We start from the raw sequence: 13,502 nt of genomic DNA on the forward strand, positions 1-13,502 counted from the left end.
CACAAAAATGTAAGGAGGGAAGCAGAAGGCCACAGAGGTTTTATGAATCTGCTACCTCTTTCCAAATTGGTTATTATCCCCACCTTCAGCTGAAGAATGTAGCACTGAAAGAATCAAGAGACAAATTTCAACTTCTTATTATTGATCCCCAACAGGTACTGTAAAAAACACAAAGTATATCTTTTTCTAAAGTGGAAGAAAAACAAGAAGACGTGGCAAAGAAGGGACATCATTTGCATTTTTGAAAAAACAAGGGTGTAAGGGGACAGCTTTCCATGTGAAAAACAAGTCATGTGAGCTGCAGGTAACAGTAATAATGCAAATTAAACCTGCCTGTCCCCAAAAAGAGGCAATGAAAAGTAAGAGGTTGCTTCTTGGCCTCTCCTTCACAGAGTAAATTCAGACATAATATATAAATAGAGCAGTGAAACATTTACTTATTTTTTCACCTAGACCTACAACATCAAATACGTATAAATAAATTCTAGTGTTTTGTCTTGTTAAAAGAGGGTGACTTCCCCCCACCACCACCCCTCAATAGTAAGTACTGTATTTCTGATTAAATTTACACCAGGAGTTTCTGTGATATTTTGCATCTAGCAATAAACTCAAGCTCCACCAATGCCACCCTCCCCCTCGGCCTTGCGATTTGCAGAAGGACCATCTGAAAGTCATATACAAAAGAAATAACAAGGTTTGTGTCTTCTTTAAAATAAAATTAAAAGGGCATCACAAGAGCGCTAAAGGTGCAAAGCAATATGCTGGTGAGAGCAGGATTTGAGTTTGTTGAAATTTAAAATCAGTCACAGCCCACCCACCCACCCCTAAAAAATCCAAGGAAGCATTTTTATAATTGCTCATGATATTTCAAAGTAGCAGAGGCATCATGCAGAAGAAGAAAAAGAGCAAGATTATCCGGGAAATATTAATGTCACTGTCTTTGAAAAGGTGGGGTGGGGACAGGGTGAGATTCAGGGGGTGAGGAAAGAACTTCTGCAACTCCAATATTACTAAACTTCAAATCACTCTAAGATGCTAGAAGCATAGGGGGCAGCTCTGCCATCAAAACTAGAAACCCAAGAAATAACCCTCTTGCTCCCCAGGAATGGCAATTTTATAAATTTATTTAAAAGCACCATCTATCTCAAGCCCCTTCCACGGTTTTCTATGAAGGAAAACAAACACGCAGACACACACAAAACGGTGAAGAGGGAACATTGCCATGGCTGAGTTAAAACAAGCCTAGAAGTCAGGACTAAAGATGTCCTATAAATGTCACGGTTTTTACCAAGCTTAAGAAATTAAAAACTCTTAAAAAAAATTTAAAATCCAGGAGGGTGTTCCAAATCTTGCAAATCCTCTCCCCACCCCCTCTCGCAAATCCTTCTTAAATACATTCTTTGTTCAAAACATTTGTCTTTGGAGCCACCAGCAGAACAACCACCAGCAGAAAAAGGCCGTTAGGACAAATTTTCAAGTTACTGTCTACAAAAGAAAGAGAATTTTCTGTCTCCACTCTAGTGTTTTTAACAAGACAAATCTAAACAGGAAATAAGTGGAAGCAATTAGTCCACTTGAGACCTCTAGCATCTTTTAAAAACACAAAACCAGACATGAAAATGGAATCCAGTATAATCCTGCCTTCTCAGAGCATGGACACTTTGCAAGTTATGAAGAGGTTACGTTTGGTAGATACGAGAGTCACCCAAGTGCTCTAAAAGTAATTATTTGCAAAAGGGTGTGTGTTTGTGTGGATATGAGAGGGGAGAAGGAAGGAGGAAGGAAATAAAACTCTCCCACACACAGCGATTTCTTTCATTCACAAGGAATCAAGCCTTTGATCTGCTGTTGTGTGCTGTGCTTCTACCATTTTGCTTCAGTAGTGGGCATACATCTCAGCTACCAAAAGAAGTCCACTGGGTGGCAGTGAACAAAGTTCTAATCAGAACAGACCTACTGAAATTAGCGTGCCTAAGTTAGTCAAGTCCATCAATTTCATGAGGTCTAACTGAAAACTGTGGACACTGGAATCAACCCAATGACTCTCAACTAACTCAGATCCCAGCAAGGCAAGAACTTCCTTGTGTAGAATCTTGAGGAGACCCCCTTGCTGCAAATCTAATTGCTTCCAGAATTTTTGTTTTTAAATATAAAAAAAAACACCCCAACTCCACACAGATGATGACCAGATCGGGATAGATCTCATGGAATAAACGTGCTGGCATTTCTGAAATGAGAGCAATGCTGGTTTTCTTGTTCTTTTTATACTGCAAGGGGCAGGCAGGCAGAAGAGACAACAACTGGACCAGCTACTGGACCTACTATAAATGCCTTTAATAATGGTTTTTACTTTTAAAGCAAGTCCTGCTTCTAGTTTAACAAAGGGAACTCAAGGGAAGAGGGAGGAAATGAAGCATGTCCTAAGCCATCAAATGCCTTTACCTATACCAAGTGTAGGGAACCTGTGGCCTTCCATATGTTGCTGAACAACAACTCCCATCAACCCCAGAAAGCATGGCCAATGGCTAGGGATGATTATGGGAACCGTCATTCAACAACAGGGCCAAAAGGGTTCCCCACACATTTATCCTATATTTTACTTGAAAGGATTTTAAAGAGCCAAGGGCTAATCCCTGCCCATTGAGATCAAGCAGGCGCCTTCATTGTACTCTTTTTGGCACCTGCTAAAAACATTCGTGTTTAGACAAGCCTACCCTAATGCTTAGAAAGTTGAGGTAATTTTAATATGTTTGAGCATTTTAACTTAGGGATAAAATGGGTTGTAATTTTGCCTCAATTTTATTGTGTTGTTTTTTTCACCTTTTGTAAACCGCTTTGAGGATTTTCTACAATCAAGCGGTATTTAAAGGTAAAGGGACCCCTGACCATTAGGTCCAGTCGTGACCGACTCTGGGGTTGTGGCGCTCATCTTGCTTTATTGGCCGAGGGAGCTTCCGGGACATGTGGCCAGCATGACTAAGCCGCTTCTGGCGAACCAGAGCAGCGCACGGAAACGCCGTTTACCTTCCCGCCGGAGCGGTACCTATTTATCTACTTGCACTTTAATGTGCTTTCAAACTGCTAGGTTGGCAGGAGCAGGGACCAAGCAACGGGAGCTCACCCCGTCACGGGGATTTGAACCGGAAGTGGTATATCAATTTTATGAAATAAACAAATAAGGGCTAAGCATTGACACAGCCTCAATTTAAAAGGAGCGTAGAAAGCTCAACATATCACACAGGAACTGTTTTCCATACATCCCCTCTGCCCAAAGTGGGAGCACCCAGGTACATGATTTAGATTTGGGGGAGGGCGGGTGTCATTTTTCAGAAGGCAAAGAGTAGAAGACAAGAAGAGAAGGAAATGCAACTTAGAAACGTCCTGCTATAAAAACAAAGACACAGCATCCTGTTTTGCTTTAAAAACATTGGAGGCCTTTTTTTTTTGTTATTAAAAAATAAAATAAAATCCAGCACACTCCTGATCTCGTTACCGCTCAGCTGACACAAAGAGGAGAAGGGTGGGCTCCATCCCCCCAAAAGCGGTCACTGCTATTTGCAAGTGGGAGCAAGGAAAAGGAAAGAACAAAAGCCACCAGAGCCACTCAAGTCATTTTCGGGGAGGAGGGACAGCAGCAGCGGTACAGCAGGAATGGTTGCCTTTTGTTGTTGTTATTTGAAAGCAAGCAGGTCCACATCAAAATCCACGGCTCAAAGAACTGCTTTGTTGGGAGGAGGACTCTGACGAGACCAACGCTTCAGGCAGTTGACAGATAAGTTGCAGTAAAGCCGGGGAGGGTGGCAAGTTGCAGTAAAGCCGGTGGCCAGGGTGGAAAATGTGGAGTGATTTGCAGAGCCTTCTCACTCTCTCTTTCTATGGTGTGTGTGGAGTATAACAAAGCTGACTGGCATCCTGGGGCTGGGGAAGAGGGTGGGTTGGTGGCATAGTTGCTTAGGCCTTGCTCTCCTCCACTTTGACCGCCTGAGGCTTGATGGCTCCCGTGCGCACCGGTTTAATCAGACTGGCAGAAGGGGGCTCTGGAAGTTTCACCACTCCAAGGCTGCCTTTGCTTTCGTCCAGTCGCTGTTTTGCCTGCTGGGATATATGAAGGAGAGAAAGAGGGAGAATATGAAAACAAAGGAAGGAATTGGGCACCTGAGAGATCATGCTTGACCTGCAAGCGCACTCAGTGCACTGAGACCCTCCAATCCCCTGCAATGAAAATATTTGCTTAGAATATAGTGATGCGGATTAAATCAACCTTGCAAGTAAGTCTGGCATTTTTTATTTTTTTAAATACTAAGAGGCTAGTAGCCTGAGAGCTGCAAAGGGGGAGAAACCCCCTTCTCTGTGGCTAGCATGGAAATGCAAGCTAATTATTAAAACAACAATAATGTACCCCTTCTAGCAAAGAAATGCTTTATTCTCTGTGGCCAGCATGGAAATGCCCACTCAGAGAATTATTCGTTTATATGTACATTCAGATTATTTGGGGCAGAGTGCTCCTAACCTTCAAAAGGATATTATTACTACTAATAACAATTTCATGTATATCTGTATTTTTCCTCCAAGTTCAAGGTAGTTATATGGTTCTCCCCTTCCTCATTTAATTCCCACCCCCCCACAGCCTGGGAGGGTAGATTACGTGAACAGGCAGGGAATGACCCAAGGCTACCCAGTGAGCTTCTTGCTTGAGGCAGGGATTTGAACTCTGGTCTCCCAACTCCTAGCCCAACACTCTAACCGCCACATCACACTGGCCCTCAGTGGACAGATGGGAGTGGAGGTGTCTCTGCCAGGAATGGGGAGCCCTACTGCCAAGTGGGGGAGCCCACTGATAGAAAGTGCCCCCACAGCATGTGTAAAAATAGAAGGTGGAAACTATGGCTGCTGGTACCCCCTAAACGGGCAGCTTCAGGGGTGGAATGAAGTTCTGGGATGCTACGGGACCCAGAATAATGTCTGCAGCAGAAGGGTTTTCAGGTGTCGCAGGCCTTTGATCAGGAACCCTGTGAAGGGCATATCCACAACATACATATAACACACATTGAAAGAACATAGCTTCCTCCCCACAATCCTGGTAATGGCAGTTTACACTCTATAAAGCTACAATTCCCAGCACCCTTAACAAACAATAGCTCCCAGGATTCATCTGGGGAAGTCATTTGTTTTAAATGTATATGCTTTGGATGTGACCCAAGCCTCATCCAAGTTTCAGGTGAAAAGAGGCAAGAGTAGGCCTTTCCCAGAATCCTCCTGGCCCAGAAAACCAGGTGACAGTAGAGCCAATCTCAAGCCACCGGTTTCTGCTGCTTGCCTCACATCCCACCTGCCCTCACCTCATTGGCCCCTGCTTACCCCTTGGCAGCCATTGTGAAGAGGAATGTGGCAGCCATTGCGGCAGCCATTTTTGTGAGGACTACATACATACAAGGGAGCTTTTGCCTTTATCCTTACCTGCTGGATATAATGCCCCTGCACAGAGTTCATATTGACGGCCGGTCCAGAGGGCTTCCCACTGGGGCTGGCAGAATTAGGCCTGCAGGGGGCGAAAAGAAAACACACACACGCACACAGACAGACACATACACACACAAAGGTTAAGACAGAGCAAGCAAAGACAGAGGGAATCACCACCTCAAAAATCAAGAACGAGCTCAGCAGGCAGGCCCCGGAGGGGGCAATCACAATTAAAAGAGGGTTGCCTGTGGACTCCACAATTTTTTTTATCCACCTCACAGATGTTCAAGTGTTTGCCAGGAGTCAGGGGCATGTTCCCCCCACCACGAGTCCTGTTTCATTTTACCTACCTCCCCACACTTCTGGAGCCCCGACATGTCCAGCACAATGCTCACCAACGATCCTTTCTCTGCTGAAATGTCAAAATTCCACCACAAAACAAAACAAAAATCAAATCAAATGCCGGCTGCCGGAACTGCGCAAATCCAGTGCCTCAGAGAGTCAAGACCCTTAATTTTATGTAACGTATCCCACAGACAAACAAAGTGCAGGAATGAAACACAGATAAACTAAACAGCCCAAAAGAGGCAAGGAAGGAGGCTCTGTGTCTCACATCCACACTGTACATTTAAAGTGCAATGATACCAAGTCCCAGCTTTCCCCCAATGATTCAGGAGAGCTATTTATTAAAGCTGCTTATAGTATTTATGATACCTTCCCCTTCATTCCCCTCACAGAGCTACAATTCTCAGAGTTACCTGGGAATTGAGATTGAGTGCTAAACCACTTTGGGAATAGTAGCTTTGTGAGGAGAATTAAGGGTCTCTTAACAACTTTCAGCACCCTTAACAAACTACAACTCTCATATTTCTTTTGGGGAAGCCATGATGTTTAAAGTGGTATCATAAGGCTTTATATGTAAGCTGTGAATGTGGCTTCAGTTACGGAAATGCCTTAAGCAACTCAAGAGGTTGGCATAACATTACTGAGTAAAATTCCTAGAAAATGTGACATTTGGGGTTGGATAATGAATCTCAGACCCAGAGGCCAAATGCAGTGTCCAAGGCCTTGCTTTCTGGCTCTCAGGACTTTCTCCAGGCCACACCTTCTCAGTGGTCTTGCCCTGCACCCTCCTGGCTGGAATGTGTCCCTTGAACTGAGATTGTGCCTTTGCTTGTTTGGATGGGAGGACAGAGAGGTGTTTGTGCATGTAGAAATTAGTCAACTCTACAAAAGTAGTGTTTATATTCATTGCTCTACTCCCTTTTGTCTCAGGCCCTGACTGCCACCAGTATGTGGCTCCCTGAAGGTGATCCATAAGTACTCAGAGCAGGTCTACTGAAATCAATGTAACGTTAGTCATGTCCATCAATTACAATGGGTCTATTCTGAGTAGGACTAACATTGGATGCAAGCGGGAATTCCCAGACCCCAAGAGGAGTGCCCTTGTTCAGCCTATTAACAGTAGCCATTGAAATCTCTTTGAGAATAAAATATGGGCCATTATGGAGTCATTTCCTTTACCCAGCCCACTTCTGCATCTGGCTCCTAGAAGGCTGCCCATGAGGAAATGTGGCCCCCACCTCTGATTTAGCATTCTGATGCGCATGAACCTGAGTGTTAGGTATGAAGTATATCTTGTGACTTAAAAACCAAGGGTTGCTTTCAACTAAGCCCTACTCATGGTAGACCCATTATAATTAATGAACCCAAGTTAGTCATGTTTATTAACTTCAGTAGGTATACTCTGAGTAGGACCAGCACCAGATACCACCCAAATTCTGGTTTACTGAGCAGACCAGCTTCATAAACCATGGGTTGAAGCTGGCTTGTTAAGAACCTGACTAGGGTTGTTTTAAATCACAGTCTGTGGTCTCTATGCAAGGACAACCCAAGATTCATGGAAACTGAAACTACACAGAGCAGACACATGGGAGGAGGAGAGAGCAACTGAGCCTCACTTAGGCTCATTCCCGCTCATGCATGTAGTACTAAACCATGGTGAAATGAGGACCAGCTCAGCCTGACTGGCTCTTTTACATCAAGTGTAGGGGGACCTGTAGCTCTCCATCAACCCCAACCAACCAAGTTCAAGCAGGCAAAGGATTATGGATCCAACCCAATGGATCTGAAGCAATCTTTTTAGATCAGGTGTGGGGAACCTGTGACCATCCAGATGTTGCTGGACTACAACTTCCATCATCTGAGACCACTCTCGTGTTGCTTGGCTGGGGCTGATGGGAATTGCAGGCCAACCACACAGCTTCTCCATCCCTGTGCTACCAAAGTAAATGTGCAAGAAGCATCCCCGTCCAGGTTAGAGGAAAGGCAAGCTGCCTTGTACAGAGTCAGAACACTAGTCTACCTAGCTCAATACTATCTACACTGAAAGGCAGTGGTTTTCAGAGAGCGGGTCTACCTGCCATCCTTACCTGGAGATGCCTTTAGGAACTGAACCAGGAACCTTCTGCATACAAAGCAGATGCTCTGCCCCTGAGCTAGGATCCTTAGTCAAATAATGCTATCAATACCCACAGCTATTTATACAGCCAATTAAAATGCCAAGCAATCATAATTGTTGACAGCGGGACAGAGAAAATGGTTTCAGAAGGGGAATCTTTCACACTGGAGATGCTGGGGATTGAATCTGGGACCTTCTGCAGGCAAAGCAGGTGGAATATTATTTACCCACAGTCTTTCCCTTCTGTAAGCAAAAACGGGGGGGGGGGGGGGGTCTTTTTAAGGTTAACTTCCCCTCTGCAGATTTTACGAAATAAAATGTTTAAAATCTGCAAATGAGAAAATCAGGGGACCTTTTCAGGAGATCATTAAAATAAAACCTGATTAAGCTAACTGGATCTCACTAAATGCAACTCAGAGGAGACCCAATGAAATTAAGGCTAGGCATACCCATCAATTTCAGTGGATTGACTGAGTAGAACTAACACTGGATAGAACCCCTAAATAAACCTTGTTTAACATACAAGTTTCTTAAGATTAGAATTAAATTAACAAATTTCATAGGCATTTATACATGCAAATTTGGGAGGGGGGACCTTTCCCTTTCCCTGCTCTCTCTCCATCCCACTCAACAAAAATAAACCTGCAGCAATCAAAACTGTATTTCACCTGTATGTGTGAGGCGATGGAATGGACCCTGCTGTGGGAGCATTCTGTTTTGCGTCTGCAAAGTGGAATCCTTTCATTTCTACATGCGAGGACTGGAAGGAGAAAGGAACAGGTTGCAGGGTTATTTCCTTTTCACAAAAATACTTCACCATCTTGAGGATGGGAAAGAGATTCTGGCTCAGTTTCAGACATTATCCCAAACCATAGGCCCCAGCTGCACTATACATTTAAAGCAGTTATCATGCCATGTCCAACAGTCATGGCTCCCCACAGACCAAAGAATCCTGGGAGCTGTACTTTGTTAAGGGTGCTGAGAGCTGTTAGGAGACTCCTGTTCTCTTCTCAGAGCTACAATTCCTGGAGTGGTTTAACAGTCAATTCCTCTTTGCAGGGAACTCCAGGAACTGTAGCTTTGTGGAGGGGAATTGGGGATCTTCTAAGACCTCTCAGCTCACTTAACAAACTACACTTCCCAAGATTCTTTGAGTGAAGAAAAGACAAGACATGCCTTAAATGTACAGTGCAGAGGGGACACGACAGTCACAATTACAGACCAATTCTCTTCCATGACTTTGTCTTATCTCCTTACCACACTGTGGAGGAATGAGCTCTACATGTTAGGGATACATTGTGTGGCAAAGTACTTCCTACTGTCTGTCCAGAATCTACTGCCAAACAAATTCACTATGGATGACCTCGACTTCTACTGTAGTGGCAGAGGTGGGATTTGAGTCTCTCCAGATCATTCATGACTTTATAAAAACCTGTTTCACATCTCTCTCTCTTGGTCATCTTTCTCCCCACCCCCAACCTTTGAGATATGTAAGAAAATGCAAGTTGCTTGGCAAATGACAACTGTGAGGTAACTGGAAGCCAATGCAGATCTTGTTAACATGCTCGCCACACTCCTAAATCTGTCAGGAGATGAGATGCCATATGAATTGCTTGAAGGTTCTTGGAATGAGTTCAAGGGCAACTCCATGCAGGGTGCATTATTGTAGTGTAGCCTCGAGGTTGTGAATTTTAAAAAGTATGTTAATAATAGAAATAGGTTATTTTTAAAAAATATCAATTAACATATATACACACCCTGTGGGTCCTTACCTCCCTGCTCGAAGCAAGGACAGGCGGCTGAGAGCCAGGAGAGAGAATTCTGCGAGGAGCTCCAACAGACAGGTTCTGGCCTTGGGGGAGCTGGATGGACTGTGGCAATATCAGGGGCTGTTGGCCAGAACCGTAACGGGCCATCGGGAGCTGGGAGCCCGGCATTGACATTGTTAGCTGCGTGTTAATGAGCAGACAGTTACTTGAGAGGCAATAATGAGAAGTAGCCACAATGCTGCTTCCCAGGGACCATAAAAGTTTTGGCGTTGGGAATAGCTAATTCCCAAGATAAAAACTTTTTATCTCTTGAGAAGTGCCTAGGGCAGTGTTTCCCAACCTTGGGCCTCCAGCTGTTTTTGAACTACAACTCCCATCATCCCTGACTAGCAAGACCAGTGGCAAGGGGTGATGGGAATTGTAGTCCAAAAACAGCTGGAGGCCCAAGGTTGGGAAACACTGGCCTAGGGGACCCCCCCCCGTCTCTTCTCACCAACCCCTCCCCTGGATCATCCCACCCAAACAAAGAATGCACACACACACACACCACTTTTCCAAGGAATCTGGCAAAATAATTCACCTGAGCCTTGAAACGCACATAGAGATGAAAGAGGAAACGAGAAAGAACATTGTTCTTCCAACTTCCGCCTTCTGTTCTATGCACTTTTCACGGGGCAAAAGACAACCACCAGCACCACATCACTGATACAATTTTTTTTGCTGTAGTCACTTAGTAGCCTTCTATCTCCTACAGCAATTGCATTTATTCTCTGTATAGAAGATTACCATCAATGAATTGTTTGATTCTGGTATTTCTGTCTTATATGAGCTATGTACTGAGTGAACCTACAAACTACTAAATTTCTAGCTTATCTGTCTGCATGAAGGAAAGGTAATGTAACGGAGCAAGACAGTTTTAACCCCTTGACCGGTGGCCTCTCTTTCTGTATGCGTGCTATGAGCTAATGACGTATTGTGTTTGAAAAAACCCTATAAAAGCATTGTTAAAATGTGTCTCTGGGGCAGTTCCCTAAACTGGTGGTTCACTGAACTGCTGGTTTTGGAGGCTGCCCTACTGCAACAGCTCCTCTAACAAATTGGGTCCCTACCGGATGATGAGTTTGTATATCTCTCTTGGTTGCGTTTTTCTTTAAGGTGTTATTCCCTCGCCTGGGCATGAACCATTAAGATGTGGCTTACAAGTAAATTCTTACCACATCATGACCAAAGGAGCAGCAAGAGGGGAGGGGGCTAAGAGGCTTTGTAGGGACCAAAGGAAGCTCTCAAGGGCGCCACTGGGCGCATGGGAGTACCACTGGTGATCCCTGGTTTGAACCATGTTTCCTGGATCATACACAATGATGAGCCAGGAAAGTGAAATTAAACCATGGTTTATCCGCCTTCCCAGCCGCACATGAGGAAGAAATGAGGGGAGAGCATATACAGAATGCCCAACCACTAATTCCTTCCTCCAGCCAACGGTAATGTTTGCTGATATTTAATACTTTTCACAAAAAAGATGCTTTGTAGTGGTGAAAGGATTCTGCAGGGATAAAACCTCCCCTCCCCATCTGCCTCTCAGTTTTCTTCAACCGTGTCTACAAGAGTATCTCATCCTGAAGTCTTCTGTTTGCTATAAAAGGATTAAGCCGCACACCAACTTTCCGCCAAATTATCTTAAGTGCTTCAATGCCAGATGGCCTTTCAAAGGGGCCTTCCCAAACCTGTTACGGTTCGTTTCCTGAAAGCAACGAGCGTCTTGAAGAGCCACATTAAAAACATGCTTGCTGTTGCAGCTGGATCAATTTACTCCTCATATATTCCAATTTTAAAAGGTAAGAGAAGCATAGCTCAGAGACGCTGGAAGTAATCTGACGTCTGAACAACTCACACAGGTAAAACTGGGGTGTTCAGATAAAAGCAACCAGGTCTATACAGGGGTGGCGAAGCCTCAGGCTCAGGGGCTAACTGCAGCCTCCCCATCTGGCTCTTGGCTCCCTCCCCAGGTCACCAGTCCTGTTGCTGCAGTTCTTTTGTTTGACTGGAATGTGTCCTCGATTATGCTGGATGGCAGTGGGGGTGGCAGAAGGACCCTCCACACACACACACACACACACACACTTCCACATGGCTGGAATGTAGACTACTATTATACACACAGGTCCTGCTTTCCAAACAGAATGTGTTCCCAGGAAATTGTTCATTAGGTGAGCTGATGATTTCCATTATTTCCTATGGGAACCTTTCTAGTACATGCTTTCTCCCTCCATACTTTTTGCCTGAAGCTGCTGCAAAAGCCAAACAAAAATGGGATTTGTCTGATCTCCCTCCCTTTCTGCTCGAAACTGCTGCTGCCGACCAGCCATTTGGCTAACTAAATCAGCCATTTGTGTTGTGAGCTTTGGGTGTTAATTCTTTGTGTCTGGATAACTAAGATTTCAGGGAGCAAGTGTTCTGGTAGCGGGACCTGCATGTACAAAGAACCACACACACAAAAAACTGGAGGTGCTCCCCAACCCCACCTCTATACTTCTGTGCCAGTTCTAAAACAGCAAACTAAGCAACTTTTGAAAACCATCTGTGTCCATGAAACCCCTCCGGTGCAAACAGAAGAATATCAGCACCTGTCTACTCTACTATCTTTTTAGACATGCGCAAAGGCAAGCTTCATGTCTCAAGCCACATTTTGGCAAATATTTTTTCCAGGCAGGAAGCTAGCAACTCCTTATCAATGCAAGCACAGGAGTTGGGGGGGGAGGGGTTGGGGGTTGGGAAGAGACAGAATGATACGCACACTGAGCACCAGCCTCATGACAGCAGCAGAGCCCTGACCTGTGTAAGCTGCGATTCCATCATCTGTGAGGCTCCCATACCGGGAGCCTGGTTGATCTGGCCTTCATACACCAGGGTCTGGCTCCCGTTAACTGGCTGATAAGGGGATCCGGATTGAGTTTTCACCATTTCCAAAGGCTGCATGCCTGGGAAGGCGGAATATGGAGGCTTCAGGGCAGTGCCCCCAGTCAGGACCACGGTGTTGGGTTGGGAGAGGCTGGGATGCATGTAGACCTGAGACCTAAAAGGATGCAAGGCAGATGTGTACAAACCTCAGTGTTTGCCTTGAGTTTGCTGATACCTTCCTTTCGTGCATAGGTGGTACTGTTTTGGCCACGTCTGACTGAGACATTGAGGTAGGATTTAGGAATGTTGGCTGCCAGCTCTGGGTCTCTGCTATTCATATCCAACTTCTATGCTCCAGGTTATGTACACAGTATATTTTACAACTCTATAAAGTCCTGTGCCAAGAGGAGAATTCCGTATCCTGTGCAAATTCATTTAATTGTGTTTTGCCCAGCCTTCTTGGGCCTCAGGGCCCTTTTGTGTATCTGAGAAACTGTTGTGGGGACCACAACATTTCACAGAAGGGAAAACAGGTAATTCTAAGAACCTTCTCTCTCTCTCTCTCTCTCTCTCTCTCTCTCTCTCTCTCTCTCTCACACACACACACACACACACACACACACACCACCACCACCAACATAAACAAGCATCCTATCAACACACTCAAAATAAATAATAGAGACCAAAAAAGCAGGGAATGCCTGTCCCCCCCATAAAAACCCCCAAACAAATGTTTTTTAAAAACGGGTTGATCAGAGCAGAGGGGCCAAGCGGGTAGTAGTTTAAGGGTACCAGTCTGGGGACCCCAGATGTAGGGTTGTAGTCAATGCTAGTCCCACCCAGAGTAGACCTACTGAAATTAAGTCATGACCCACTCATTTCAGTGGGTCCAAACAATCAATCATCAAACATTT

General features: G+C 44.8%; 1 protein-coding gene across 13 annotated transcripts in view; it reads right to left on the reverse strand.

Annotated features, from left to right (window-relative positions):
* Nucleotides 1-121: 121 nt before the first annotated feature.
* PRRC2B (proline rich coiled-coil 2B) overlaps nt 122-13,502 on the reverse strand; it is a gene marked incomplete at its 3' end in the record, with an annotated part of 74,951 nt that continues 61,570 nt past the window's right edge. For 4 of the 13 annotated variants that reach the window (XM_081848445.1, XM_081848442.1, XM_081848437.1 and 1 more), the window contains 5 exons: nt 12,523-12,763; nt 9,679-9,870; nt 8,590-8,681; nt 5,458-5,539; nt 122-4,095 (listed from right to left, as the gene is read on the reverse strand). In XM_081848445.1, the coding sequence (XP_081704571.1) occupies nt 3,952-4,095; nt 5,458-5,539; nt 8,590-8,681; nt 9,679-9,870; nt 12,523-12,763 (751 nt within the window). Of the gene's footprint in view, nt 4,096-5,457; nt 5,540-5,810; nt 5,873-8,585; nt 8,682-9,678; nt 9,871-12,522; nt 12,764-13,502 lie in introns of those variants that run through there. The other 9 variants (XM_081848443.1, XM_081848441.1, XM_081848446.1 and 6 more) reach the window with 7 other exon arrangements.

Source organism: Podarcis erhardii, assembly GCF_964252035.2.
Source record: "Podarcis erhardii genome assembly, chromosome: Z".
NCBI classification, from domain to species: domain Eukaryota; kingdom Metazoa; phylum Chordata; class Lepidosauria; order Squamata; family Lacertidae; genus Podarcis; species Podarcis erhardii.